General features: G+C 34.5%; 1 protein-coding gene across 1 annotated transcript in view; it reads left to right on the top strand.

Annotated features, from left to right (window-relative positions):
- Positions 1–15,448, top strand: part of LOC123265791 (calcium-activated potassium channel slowpoke) — a 400,630-nt gene that overhangs the window by 84,243 nt on the left and 300,939 nt on the right. The window contains 3 exon segments of the mRNA XM_044729712.1: positions 11,242–11,303; positions 11,815–11,882; positions 11,885–11,910. Of these exon segments, the coding sequence (XP_044585647.1) occupies positions 11,242–11,303; positions 11,815–11,882; positions 11,885–11,910 (156 nt within the window).

Raw genomic sequence — 15,448 nt, 5'->3', positions numbered from 1 at the left:
CGATGGGCTTAAGTCCGGAGTGACAATGGTCACCAAACGTAGCCGAGGTCACAGGATAGAAGTAAAAAGTATATAGTTAGAAATATCGACAGACAATGAGGGCTGTCGAAATATTTTTGAGTGAATAAGTACTTAGGGTACTTGGAAGAGTAGTTCTCGTTGAACATTGATCAAGTAAAGATCGCATACATCCTGCTGACCCCGGATTCGTTCTCGGTCTTATTTCCCCAACGTCTTTAACTGTTATATCAATCGTAGTAGAATATTTGTAATTAAATCTATCATTTGTACAAGTTAGTGTACGTTATATTTCAAATCAAGGTTTGTGTTATATTTGATTATTGTGAAATAAATAAAGATGGCTGAAAATGATCCAAAGGACTCCAATAATGCCCAAACCAGTATTCCTCCGACATCAGAAGTGGGATCTGGATCAGCTACGGGTTTTTCTCCTAATCAGTTCCAGTTGCTAATGGAAATGCAAAATCGAAATTTGATAGAATTAATGAAGGTTGTAACAAAACCACTGCCTACTAATCGCAACATTTCTTTGCCAAAGTTTAATCCTGAAAATTCAAGTGTGGATCCAGCTGCTTGGTGTTCAACCGTGGATATGTGTTTCGCGGAACGTCCTCAGGAGGGTAGTACACTTATTATCACGTTAAGTGAAGCTCTTCAAGGATCTGCATCTTCGTGGTTATCTCAAGTGTGTTATCCTGAAATAACGTGGACTGAATTTAAAGATCTCTTTATCGCGAGATTTGGTGGACTAGAAACATCGGCGGCCACTTTAATAAATTTACAAAATAGTCGTCCGAAAGATGGTGAGTGCTTGGCTTCATATTCGAGTCGTTTATTGGCGTCTCTTTGTTCAAAGTGGAAAAGTGTCGAAGAAATTGCGGTGTCTGTTGTACTCGCACATCTTTCGCAGTCTGATACGCGTCTTCAACGTTTATCATTTACGACAGATATTAAATCACGTAACCAACTACAAAATGAATTGAAAGCCTTTAATTATGCAAGAAAAAGGTCTGCTCCACACCAAGATGATCGTGTAGAGCATAATTTTAAACGATTTAAATCGTCGTCACCGATTAAGTGCAACTCATGTGGAAAATTAGGACACAAAAGTGTTGATTGTCCGTCGATTAACAAAGGGAAATCAGAACGAGCATCTAATAGCCAGATAGCCACTAAGCCTACCTCGCAAAAATTTGTTGTTACCTGCTTCAAGTGTGGTGTAGTGGGGCACGTTGCCTCAAGATGTCCATCATTAGCGAGTGGGAATTCAAAAAACAACGGGAATGGTATACGGGATACTGACGTAATTGGAGATGATAAAGAGAGACTCATTCCTATTTTAAAAGAATATACCGATTCATTTATTCAGGGGTTTCCAAGTACTCGTGTTAGTACAGGGGAGCTTAAAATACGTTTAGTTGACCCTAATGTAACTGTACAAAGGCGACCGTATCGTCTTAGTGCTGAGGAAAGGCAGGTAGTACGGGACAGAGTAGATGAATTATTGAAGGCTAATGTTATTCGTCCGAGTTGCTCTCCGTTTGCAAGTCCTATATTATTAGTTAAAAAGAAAGATGGTTCTGATCGTTTGTGCGTCGATTATCGGGAACTGAATGCTAATACAATAGATGATAAATTTCCTTTACCCCTCATAGCCGACCAAATAGCGCGACTTGCTGGTGCTAAATTCTTCACATGTTTAGATATGGCCAGTGGATTTCACCAAATCCCTGTTGAGACAGAATCGATTGAACGGACAGCGTTTGTAACGCCTGATGGGCAATATGAATATTTGACCATGCCATTCGGGCTAAAGAACGCACCCTCTGTCTTTCAACGTGCTGTTATAAAAGCCCTAGGAGAACTTGCATATACATACGTCATTGTGTATATGGATAATATTATGATTATAGCTTCAACTATCGAGGAAGCGTTAGACAGACTTCAAAAAGTAGTCAGTACTCTCATTAAATCCGGATTCTCTTTTAATTTTTCAAAATGCTCGTTTCTTAAAACCCAAGTACAATACCTGGGCTACGAGATTTCTGCTGGCGAAGTTCGTCCCAGCTCACGTAAAATCGAAGCCTTAACTGCCTTACCTGCACCGAGAACCGTAACTCAGTTGAGACAATTCATCGGTCTCTCTTCTTACTTTCGTAAATTTATTCCAAAGTTCTCACAGGTAATGAAACCCTTATACCGTTTGACCTCAGGTAGCAAAAAAAATATTGAATGGACTGAGGTACATGAAAATATCCGTCAGAAAATAATCTCTGTATTGACTAATGAGCCTGTACTAATGATCTTCAATCCGAACTTTCCTATAGAGTTGCACACAGACGCTAGCTCTGAAGGCTATGGGGCTATATTAATGCAAAAATTTAATGGTTCAAATAGAGTTGTCGAGTATTATAGCAAAGCTACTAGTTCAGCTGAGTCACGATATTATTCATATGAATTAGAGACTCTAGCTGTATTTAACGCAGTAAAATTTTTCCGCAATTATTTGCATGGTCGACCGTTCGTAGTAATTACGGATTGTAATTCGTTAAAAGCCTCTCAGAAAAAGGCTGACCTAACACCAAGGGTTCACCGTTGGTGGGCTTTCTTACAGACTTTTAAATTTGATATTGTGTATAGAGAAGGTAAACGAATGGCTCACGCTGATTTCTTTTCGCGTAATCCTGTTACAGAACAATTGCGTAGTAATTCAAATAAAATTTTACAGAAACGTATAAATTTGACGGAAATTTCCGATGATTGGCTTCTTGTTGAGCAACGGCGTGACCCAGAAATTAGTAAGATAGTAATTGATTGAGAAAATGATGAGATTGCATCCGATCTTGCTAAAACTTATGAAGTACGGTCAGGGTTACTCCACCGAAAAATCCAAAGGCGAGGTAAAACATTGTGTTTACCTATTGTTCCACGTGCTTTTAGGTGGTCGGTAATAAATCATGTACACGAGTCAATTATGCACTTAGGATGGGAGAAAACACTTGACAAGGTTTCCGAGTATTACTGGTTTGAAGGAATTACGAAATATGTTCGTAAATTCATTGATAACTGTTATACTTGCAGAGTTTCCAAGTCAAGCTCAGGCAAAGTACAAGCAGAGCTTCATCCTATTCCTAAGACCAGCATCCCTTGGCATACAGTGCACATAGATATCACAGGTAAATTAACGGGTAAAAACGATTCAAAAGAGTACGTTGTCGTGTTGATAGATACTTTTACTAAATTTGTTTTACTATACCATACTCGAAAAATAGATAGTGTCAATACTATTAAGGCTCTGAAAAATGCTATATCATTGTTTGGCCCACCGACCCGTATAATTGCGGATCAAGGTAGATGTTTCACAAGTAAAGAATTTCAAGAGTATTGTACCTCACAAAACTCAAAATTACATCTTATAGCTACGGGTTCAAGTCGGGCTAATGGTCAGGTAGAACGCGTAATGAGTACCCTAAAAAGTATGTTTACTGCAGCCGAAACGAATGGAAACTCTTGGCAAGCAGTTGTACATGAAATTCAATTAGCAATAAATTGTACTACTAATCGAGTCACTAAAGCTAGTCCGTTAGAGTTGCTAATTGGAAAAGTAGCTAGACCTTTTGGAATGATAGTTGATCAAGACGATAAAGAAATTGATATTTCTGACGTACGGCAAAAAGCGATTGATAACATAGAAATTAATGCGAAATATGATAAGTCTAGATTTGATAAGAATAAAGCAAAGATAGTTTCATTTAAAGTAGGAGATTTTGTGTTAACTAAAAACGAAGAGAGAAATCAAACAAAGCTCGATCCAAAGTTCAGAGGTCCATTTGTGGTGACGGAAACTCTCGACGGTAATCGTTATACTTTAAAGTCTTTAATGGGTAATAGAACATATAAATACTGTCACGAAAACCTGAGAAAAATGCCTGAGTCCCATATTCCTAGTGAGTTGGATGCCTCTGATGATCAAGAAGTTGTTGATCAGGAGAGCAATGAAGACTCTGAGACAGAGTCAGAAACCACCAGGGGAGAGACTCAGCACTAATGGTAGATGTGAGGTCGCACCACTTGCTCCAAGCTGTAGGTCGTACAAGCAAATCTAGAGTGATTTGGCTAGGGTATGACAGGCCAGTTGGTGAAGTGGCGGGGACAAAAGAAATCTGTTGGCCGCACTGTCTGCGCCAGTCTGTAGTCGCAACTGCAAACTCAGGGTAGTTTGAATCAATTTTGTTTATCAAAATTGTCAGGGCGCGAAGGCCAGCTGGTGAGATGGCGGGGGCCAGAGATGAAGTTGTTGGCTGCACTATCTGTGCCAGTCTGTAGTCGCAACTGCAAACTCAGGGTAGTTTGAATCAATTTTGTTTATCAAAATTGTCAGGGCGCGAAGGCCAGCTGGTGAGATGGCGGGGGCCAGAGATGTTGTAAGCTGCACTACATGTGTCATACGTGGTTGACAATGTGGCGGGGGCTTAAGGTGTACATAGTTGGATACTATGGTGGTACACAAGTTTTCTGTATATGGTATACAGTGGCAAACCATTTTGAGTGTTAGAGATCTATACCTGTGGTGGATATGGCTTGTATTCAGTATGAACGGAATGGTGGAAAGGTATTTTCAAGGAAACGCGTAGCGTAATAAAGATGGTCGAACGTTTTTGACATCCTGATGAATCTCTGAACATAAGTTTAAAAAAAAAAAAAAAAATTTTTGACACGGCTTGTAATGACATGTTTACAGATGCACCCGAGGACGTGTGATCGTCAGGTTGGCCGTGTCGGAGATAATATCGAGCTGGGTTTTCCCAGAGATAGGAAATTCCCAACATTTTAGTTTATCTGTTAATTTTAGGCAAAATTGTAAAGCATAGAATATTTAGATATTATTTACGACTTAAGCTGATTATATTTTTATGGTTATGACGATGGGCTTAAGTCCGGAGTGACAATGGTCACCAAACGTAGCCGAGGTCACAGGATAGAAGTAAAAAGTATATAGTTAGAAATATCGACAGACAATGAGGGCTGTCGAAATATTTTTGAGTGAATAAGTACTTAGGGTACTTGGAAGAGTAGTTCTCGTTGAACATTGATCAAGTAAAGATCGCATACATCCTGCTGACCCCGGATTCGTTCTCGGTCTTATTTCCCCAACGTCTTTAACTGTTATATCAATCGTAGTAGAATATTTGTAATTAAATCTATCATTTGTACAAGTTAGTGTACGTTATATTTCAAATCAAGGTTTGTGTTATATTTGATTATTGTGAAATAAATAAAGATGGCTGAAAATGATCCAAAGGACTCCAATAATGCCCAAACCAGTATTCCTCCGACATATATATATGTATATATATATATATAAATATATACATTATACATATATACAATTATATATACATCTATATAATTATAAATGAATCATATATGTCTCTATATAATTATATATGAATCATATATAATGCTATATAGTTTTTTTTACTCGGGTATGCCTTTATATAAGTATATCAGACAACTTATGTGCTGATAAGGGTATGAGTATATCAGACTATATGAATCCATATCAAGTTATATCAACCCTGATCATGGATTTTTTTTCAAGTTTATCAAAGTATATATAACTTTATAAGGTTATATCAGGCCATATCAGGACCTATGAAGAAATAATGTAAAATTATATATGAGCATATCAAGCTATATCATGTCTGATATAGTCATATAAAATTGATAAGGATCAGGCCTGATATGGCCAATTTTCATATCAGGCCATATCAGGACATTTCAAAAATTAAATATGGACATATCAGATCATATCAGGCCAGATATGAACATATCAAAAATTTTTATTTGATGGCCTTATCAGCTCATATCAAGCCTGATCAGAATATTTTTTCACGGGAAGACATTTGAAATCTTATTTATAACCTTTTCAACAAGTACGATTTATATGTTAAATAGAGTAAGAACCCTTACTTTTACAAGAGAGTCTCAGAATGTCGTTGTTTGAGACTGAGACAAATAACTAACAATACGTACGGTAAAATAAAAAGTTTGTTAAATACAAAATTTGTATAACTTTCAAAACATCTGCAAAACAACTATACAAGAAAATTCTCCCACGCTCTTAAATTTATGATTTTACAAGTATTTTCCAGTTTCCAAAAATATTTTATTTTATTTATTTTCCTCTTCACAAAATTGAAGAAGATAATTTACTTTAATTTTTTACTTTTACTTTTTTTATCTAAGTAGATGTCTGCTACTCCATATCTGGAACCCTCATGAAAATTATTTATGACCTTAGTAAAGAATAAGAGATAAAAATAAGTTCCACGTTAGCTGACCCTTTTGGGCCACTAACGCTACCTCACTCTGTCAAAGCATATTTCTCTATCTAAATTTTTCTCACCGCTACTATCGTTATTTTGACAACACCCTTATTTAAAATGCCTACAACTTTTCTTAACCAATCAAAAAACGTAAAAATATCCCTTCTAAATGCAGTAACTTAGAAAGTAAGAAACAAACTTAAACTTTAACAAATTACAGTCAGTCTACCGATAACCGTAAAATAGATCATACAAACATGCACAATGTCTCCGCGAACGTCTTGCTCCCAAACTTTAGATTCAATTTGACTATTTTATGTATTAATTTGTGTATTAGTCAATCTTAATTTGTTTTTATAATTAAAGAAAACTAAATTAAAATATATTCGTAAATCTTTAAATTAAAATAAATTAAAGAAAACATTAACACAAACAAATAACCCCCTATCAAATTGTCGTTAAAAAATCTCTACGCGACAGTCGTAGTGGGGAGCGGCAGATTTCTTGCTATTTCCTTGCTACGTTCTTGCTTAAGGGGTTACATGGGTTTACTCCGTGAAAAAGTGGCATGTTTTCAAAAATTTTTTTGTCATATACAAAATGAAATTTTAAATTCAAACTTTTTTACATTAAAGATACATATTTAATAAACATTCTCTGAAATTTTTGTTGAAAAATATTTAAAACTCAGCCGTTGCGACGTCTTTTCCGGAGATCTCTCCAAAAAAAGGTGCTTTTGAGTTGACAGCATAACTCATGATAAGCATAACTCAAAATTGCACTTATTACGTTTTTAAGCTCTTCGAGCTCAAAAATAAAATTATCGTGTCATTTTGATCTCTCTGAGCTCAAAAATCTGATAGAAGTTTAATAAAACACAATTTTTTGAATTTTCAAACTGCAATAACTTTTGAATGAATGAACAGATTTTCATGCGATTGGCGGCATTCGACGCAGTTTTTTAATTCTCATAAAGAATTTTTAAGCTAAAGTTGATCGAACGAGGAACTTCGAAGTAATTCAGAAAAAACACTTTTTTCGGTTTTCTTTCGACAACGATACCTCACGAACGAATCAACCGATTTTCACCAGGCTGGCAGTGATCGACGTGGATTTTTTATGTTAAGAGTTGATTAGTTTTTGGAATCAATCGGTAAATTTTCGAAAAACGGGGTAAAACCAATTACTTCCCAACTTATGAAAATTTTCAATTTTCTTAGCGGGAAGTTAAAAAAACCAATATACCAATCAAAATTATCAAGAATCGTAATACAATGCAATGAATTCATACTTGAATAGTTGGCTTAATATCTATACGCATAGTTTGATAAAGAACTTGAACTAAAATTTTACATTCAGACGGAGACGGAAAATTGAAAAGTTCTTTGACCCTTGTCTCTAGAATCGTTAAGCTCTAATTGCGATAACGCTTGCTTACAAGCAGTATTGTATGACGCGATTTACATAGCTGCGGGAGCAGTGTCCATTTAGTTAGTGATGAACAGCTGTTGTGCGCATTACAACCTTCGTATTAGTAAACAGTCTACTCATAGATTGATTACTATGAGCTGGATGATGAAGAGCACATTGTTATTCTTAGTGACGAAACCAGAGCTAGTGGCAAGAAGAGAAATGAAACAACAAAAGAATGAACCACAATAGATTTCTTGTCGTGACTGAATGTCTAGTGAACAAATAGATCAGCTCTAATTTCTGGATTACCAGATTTTAATCGGTGTTGGATGCTTTAGTAATTGACTGATTAATTATAATCCAAACAAAATAAATAGAAGGAATTCATACATGCCAGGATGATTGTGTCGCGCGGTTATTAGCTACATCTCATTTGTTCTCAAAGGTTTTAGCTGATATTTCTTATCATAATCTCACTTATAGAATGTTTTTGGAATTTTGTCTTCACACGGAAAAAAGATAATTCGAAAAATTACAGTATATAATGCAACGTGGCGCTTCGTGATGAAAACTGGAAAAATTACAGTTTCAGATTGTAATTATTACAGATTTTATAAGAATTACATTGTAGAATGTAATATTCCATACAAAAAATGAAGATCGGCCCGATACTGGGCCAAGATTGGTAACCGATCTTTAAGTATCGGCCGAGTATCGTGAAATATCGTTGGGCCAAGACTGGGCGAGCATCGGATGGTAACACCCAGCCGATATAAGCGACTGAGCATCGGCCGAACATAGTAACCAAGCATTGGCCGAGCATCGGCCAAGCATAAGCAAAAAATCAAATTTTAGGTAAAATAATTAAAAAAAATTTTTTTTCATTGTTTATTTTTGAATTATTATTATTCTGAGGTGATGAACTACTGGTTGATAGAAATTAATTCTGAAAAAATCCGGATGCGAAGGGATTTGAACCTGGTCCGTCTGCGTGGAAGCCTCGAGCGGTGTCACGGGCGCTGCTAACTGATCTCAGTGTAACGTTCTTAGTTTAATCATTTCAATGTCCAACAATCAATTTTTCTCAGTATAATTGAGTTAACTTGTTTGTTGTTACGAATTTTTCTATTTATTTCATAATTGAACAATTTCTGAATTTTAATAATAAAAAAAAACTTCCTAGTTTTTAAAACTTCATTTTTTAAGCAAGAAGTTCAAAATTAATTAAAAATAAATGATTTATTAGTAAATAAATATATATATTTATATTTGTATATTTTTATTTATATTCATAAATCTATTTGTGAGTAAATAAATCATTCATTAAAAATCATTAGTTTCTTGCTAAAATATTTTTTTTTTAATACTAAAAGAAATAGGTTCAACTGATTGAGTAATGTAAGAATTTATTGAAAAAGTCCTCCAAAAAAATATTCATTAACTTATTAAGTCTGTTTTAGTGAAAACAAATGTTGATTTAATTTTAATAGAGTTTGTTAAATAATAAAAATGTTAATTAAAAACTAAAAAATGATCAATATAATATTTATAAAAAAAAACATTGTTAATAATTTAAATTGGTGTTTTATCCTAAAAAAATCTCTTAAGATAATTTTTAAAAAATTGATTTACTAATTTTTAGTACATATTAGTTTATAATTTGGTCAAACGTTAAATTAAAAAAATTGAAAACAATAATACAACATAGTAATGACTAATATGTATTAAAACAATAAATATTGTTTTCAAGTGTAATAAAGAATTAGCCAGAGCATCGGCCAAGCAATGGCTGATAATCAAATCACATACCATTATACTATAATAAATATCGTGCGGTAGCCGATGGCTTACCTAGACTAGGCCAGTACAAATCGCCAATGCTTGGCCGAATATTAAAGCCGATGGTTTACCGAGGCTAGGCCGATACAAAACGCCGATACTTGGCCGAGTATTAGTAGCCGTGCCTTGGCCAATGAACGGAAATTGTTGAGCATCGGCAACTTTGTATGGGATTTACATTGAAAGCTCGGAATTTTAAATTAAAAAATTGAATTTAGAAAAATGTTATTTCAAACTGTAATTTTTCTAGTTTTGATTATGACGAGACCGATTTTACATTTTATACTGCAATTTTTCGAGTTTTCTTTTTTTCGTGCAGTTATAATACCGACTTTATAAAGATTGAAAGATTATCTAATAAGAAGATGGTCGTAACTTAAATCTAATAATGATATTTAATGATGAAATAATGATTTAATAATAATCAGGAGGCAGGCAATAGCCTAGTCGACTTGGTGCCTGCTTTTCGAAAGAGTGGGACCCGGATTTGATCCCGGCACGCATCAATATTTTTCAATGATTATAATTAAAAATATGTGCGTTACATTGCCAGCCTCTGGAAGTGGCAGAGATAGCCGGGCGGCACACGTCTGACTTGGGCGATCACCCAGTTAAGCTACAACTTAATAGGGTGACCACTCTAGTCAGCGTTTGCTAGCACGAGGGATCTCTGCACACTAGGAGAAGGGCCTAATGCTCCAGTGGTCGATAAAGAAGAGTTCCTTATCAATCACTGTAGACTTAGCCCAGCTCCGACTGTACTACCCTAATAGCCACCTTACCTATAACTTACTGTCAATCTACGTCCGCAATTTGAAGCAAACTTGACGGAAAGAGTTGGCAAAGCCAGCAATTACCTATTAGTTACCTATAACTTACTCTGAAAATAGACGTAAAAACTTGCTGTACAAGTATTTCCGTCAAATTGTAGTAAAGTTGAAAGGAAATTTAACTACAAGTTTGATTGTTAACTTGTATTCAAGTTGCGGCCGTACATTTTCGTCAATTTACAACTGTTGTTGAGTGAAGAATTACCGCCAACTTGATCTATAAATTAACCGTAACTGATGGAAGTCAACACTTACTGAGAAAGCGCTGGGTATCAAGGTATCATGGGTTTTCTCTGTGGTTTCCCCATGATTCTGTTCCAACAGCCTAAGGTGAGGTTCAGGGTGAATACGGTACAGAAAGCACAAGTGGGGCCACAGCCGCAAATATAAAGAGCAGTAACCAAGCAAAATCATTAATGTTGAGAAAGGCTTGGGGTGTAAAGGGGCATAAAAAGCCTATACACTAGAAACAAATAGAAATAGAATGATTTAATAATAATCTTTTCAAAAATAATACTCTTTGATTTATGTGAAATTATTATGAGTATCAGTGTACCTAATGACTTTCTAATATCATTTAACTATTTCGGAAAACTCGACAAAACCTTGCGTAAGAAGAGAGAGGGAAGCCTGAAAAATTTTATCTTTCTTTAGCTGCGGACGAGGAGGGGGCTCGGGGTCAGAAATATTTAAAATCATCCTCACTTAAATAATAAATGACCCTATAGCTATATTTCGAACTTCTTGACATAAAATTATATAATTAAGCATAAAAATCTTTATTTCATAACACTGAATTTTGGTTTCAGGTCGTCTTGGTCTTTATCCTCAGTATCGCGTCATTGATAATATATTTCATTGATGCCTCCAAGTAAGTAAAAAATATTTCTTAACATGAGTATTGATTAATAATTATTCTTAGTAAATTATTTCATATTTTTGCAACTTACTGAGATCGTATTTCTTATTAAGAAATAAATTTTTTTTCTTTTCAATCCCAATCAACTGTGAATACAATATTTAATAAGTAAAATTGGAAAAACATTGTAGTTTATTGGTTTGTTTTTTCCGATAGTAAAATTTGAAATCCAATAAAAAGAATAAATAAAAAGGCAATTCCTTCGAAAATTCGATGGTAGTAGTATCATGATTATTCAGACAACGAGCCAAAGTCGATATCCTCTTCGGATATCCTCGCGAACCTCTCTTCCACCACAACTTATTTTTTTTTCTCTTTATTTCCGTTTGCTCTTTCCTTATCTGTACATCTCATTTGGCATCGTTTTCAATTTCTTGCTATCTCAGTCATTTCAAACAAAATAGTATTGATCAATTGCATACTATTTTTGTATATTATTATCTTTCGTTTTATTGTGTTACAGTGAAGAGGTCGAACGTTGCCAGAAGTGGAGCAACAACATTACTCAGCAGATAGACTTAGCTTTTAATATATTTTTATGGTCTACTTTTTTATACGCGTAAGTATTTTTGTGCAGTATGTTATTTCATTCTTTTTCTTATTACTTCTATTTAATCATTTTTTCATTTATATATATATATATATATATATATATATATATATATATATATCGTCCTCACTTAAATCATAAATGATCCTATACACGGAGAAAAAAGTATTGCTATTATAGCGATCCAGTGGATCGTGAACGAAGTATCATGATTAGCTCAAAACAATATTGTCATATTCACCATACGAATACAGTTATGCTCGAAACAGTGAATACTGAATACTACGCTCAACTGTATAGTGAATATCTCAAAACTTTTTCTTACTACAGCGAAACGGATCGTGATTATCATTATCCACGACGCGTTCAGCGCCACCACACATAACCAAGTCTCAAACTTACGAGTTTATTTATTTACAATTTTGGTGATGAAATAGCGATAATTGCACCAATTTATATTAACAGTGATATGGACAATTGGGTTGTTGATAAATTACTCGAGTGGAATCTTGAAAAACTCGTGTCGTTTTTTGAAGGTCTAGTAAAGAAATAAATCTTCCTATGTTAACTGTGTTAATGCTGTGTCCGTGGTTATTGTATATAATTCTACTGCATTGATAAAGAAAAACAATGAATATTATATATTGTATTAAATAAATAACATTTGTGTTTTCATAAAAGGTTTTTTTAGCATAAATAATTTGATCCCATACTACTTTACGCAAAAATATGTTATTTTTTTTTTATAAAGTACATGGAGTAATAAAGAAGTAAAAATTCCATTAAAAAATATTTTTCTTATGATAAAAATAATTGCGTATTTTTAATGAATATATCAATAATACAAATTTATAGGCTAATATTTTTAAAAATAAAAAAAAAAGTCATATAAAATAAATTTCAACTGCTGACAGTCATTATTTAAACATTTTTAAACCTAACCTAATTCTTGACTGTCACATAAACTACACAAAAATTTTAAACTAATCAAGCTATACAAGGAATTCGTATTTATGTTTATAACAATAATATACGAAAAAACTAAAAAAAAAAAATAATCTGCAATAACATATAATTAACATTTAATCAAAAACAACTAATAATCATCTATAAACCATAGCAATATAGACATTCGATATCCGAATCCATGTGGATCGTGATAATCACGATCCACTAGATTGGACATATGCGCATCTAAAGTATAGTAATACGTGGATCGTGATCATCACTATACTGTATCGTGATAATAGCAACAGTTTTTTCTCCGTGTAGCTATATTTCGAACTTCTTGTCATAAAATTATATAATTAAGCATAAAAATCTTTATTTCATAACACTGAATTTTTGTTTCAGTATATAGTTTCAGTATATATATACATATACTAGCTGACCCGGCAAACGTTGTTTTGCCATGTATGTTATTTCTAGAAAACATTTTTTTAATTCAATAAAAATAACTATCTTCTGTAAGTGTGCGGGGATATATTTATAATCGAAAGCGGTATAAACAATAAAAGTATGTTTTATTTAGGTTAATAAATTAATCTTTATTAAAGTAACGAATATATTTTAAATTACTATCCTTGATAGCTATCTAAACATCAAAAATAATTATTCATATTTTTACTATCAATTATGGCAGTTGAAAAAAAAAAAAATTAATCTCTCAGCGCAATAGAGTGTACAATATTCTTGGTTAGTCCGTCTTTAGCCAACACAAACAAACTGGATGGTTTTCCCACGCGAGAACATGTCACATATAGTTGTCCGTGAGAAAAGCACGGTGTTTCCAAATCTAAGCCACATACAGACAATGTTTGTCCTTGTAACTTATTAATCGTCATAAAGCCAATCTAATTGGGAATTGAGTGCGTTTGAATTCAATTGGCACATCTGTAGGAATCATAGGGATTCGTGGCAACAACACATTTTCGCCTTGAAACTTGCCATTCAAGATGATTGCTTCAATAACGTTTTTCATTAATTTTTTAATGACCAATCGTGTGCCATTACATAGCTGTGGTGGGTTTAAGTTACGAAGCAGAATAATCGGAGATCCAACCTTTAATTGTAAATGATGTGGTGGCATGCCTGGCAAATCCGATGAATTTAAAAACTCAATTGGATAATTCACAATCTGGTTGGTATCGCAAACTGCATCGATAGATTTGTATGACACCAAGTCCCCAGGCAACAGCTGTTGTATCTTTAAATTTAACCCATTGACGTTCAAATTTTTAGCTGCCAAGATCGCTCTTTCTGTCAGCCACTTATGATTTGCATATTGTGTGTGTACGTCGGGAAATATGTGATCGATAAGAGTATTTTGCGAGTTGACGATTGTGCAGAAGTCCGTCTGTAATTTTATGCATCCAGTATTTCCATGTACAGCAACTTTCCCATCGCCAATATCTAACAGTTGTTTAGAGAATGTTTCGGCGGATGGATCCTGAAGCATTTGAACGCGCATGTTCACCGTCAGTTGTACTTTTTCAACATTACGCCATAGTCGCGATGATTTTAAACAAGCGTTGATTTCATCAGCGTACGTTGAACGTGGAATAACAGGAAGAGTTTGTCTGAAATCACCTGAAAGGAGTAACAAAGTGCCGCCAAATAGTTTATCGTTGTTTTTGATATTCTTTAATGTCCTATCCAATGCCTCAAGCGAATGTTTGTGTGCCATAGTGCATTCATCCCAGATAATAATTTTACATTGTTTCAGCACTGTGGCGATAGATGATTGTTTTTTTATGTTGCACACTGCATCTGGATTATTTTTAATGTTCAACGGCAGCTTAAATGCTGAATGAGCTGTTCTGCCTCCATCTAATAAAGTAGCTGCAATGCCAGAAGATGCAACGGCCAATACGATGCCATTTTTTGATCGTATTTCGGCAAGAAGTAGCGAAATAAGGAATGCTTTGCCAGTTCCACCTGGTGCATCTAAAAAAAAGAATCCTCCTTGTCCTGCCGAAACTGCCAGCATGATGCGGTCGTAGATAATTTTTTGTTCATCATTTAATAGTGGAAAATTGCGACTAACAATGCTTGCCATTTGTACAGTATCGTATTGTAGTTCACGATTCATATCTGTGTTAAGTAAATTAGATGCACTTCGATTCGGTGAGCTCATACCGAAATGACTGATTGGTAAATTCGCAATAGCAATGCAAAGATCCTCGATAGCAATCAATGCTTCATTGTACATTGCATCACTGAATGATATTGTTTGATCGTTGCACCTTGTACGATGTCGATACAATATATCATCAGTCATTGAATCTTTGTGATTATCCCACAACATTTGTGCTCGGGCCGGGAAACATGTAGTCAGTACTATAGCAAATAGTAGACGAATTTATGTTCCTGTGCAGTTTAATGCTGCTTCAGCAAGCATGCTGTCCCAATGGTTGTCGTCTTCTAGCAAGCCTAGAGCAAGGCATGCATCTTTATACGTAGGATACTGTTGTCCATCTACCTTCCGTATATCTTGAAATGATAATGGTCCGGTGACATTAACCAACAATAGTCGCAGATAAAAGCA

This window comes from Cotesia glomerata, linkage group LG5 (assembly GCF_020080835.1).
Source record: "Cotesia glomerata isolate CgM1 linkage group LG5, MPM_Cglom_v2.3, whole genome shotgun sequence".
Lineage (NCBI taxonomy): Eukaryota > Metazoa > Arthropoda > Insecta > Hymenoptera > Braconidae > Cotesia > Cotesia glomerata.
This window is presented reverse-complemented; position numbering and strand designations above follow the sequence as displayed.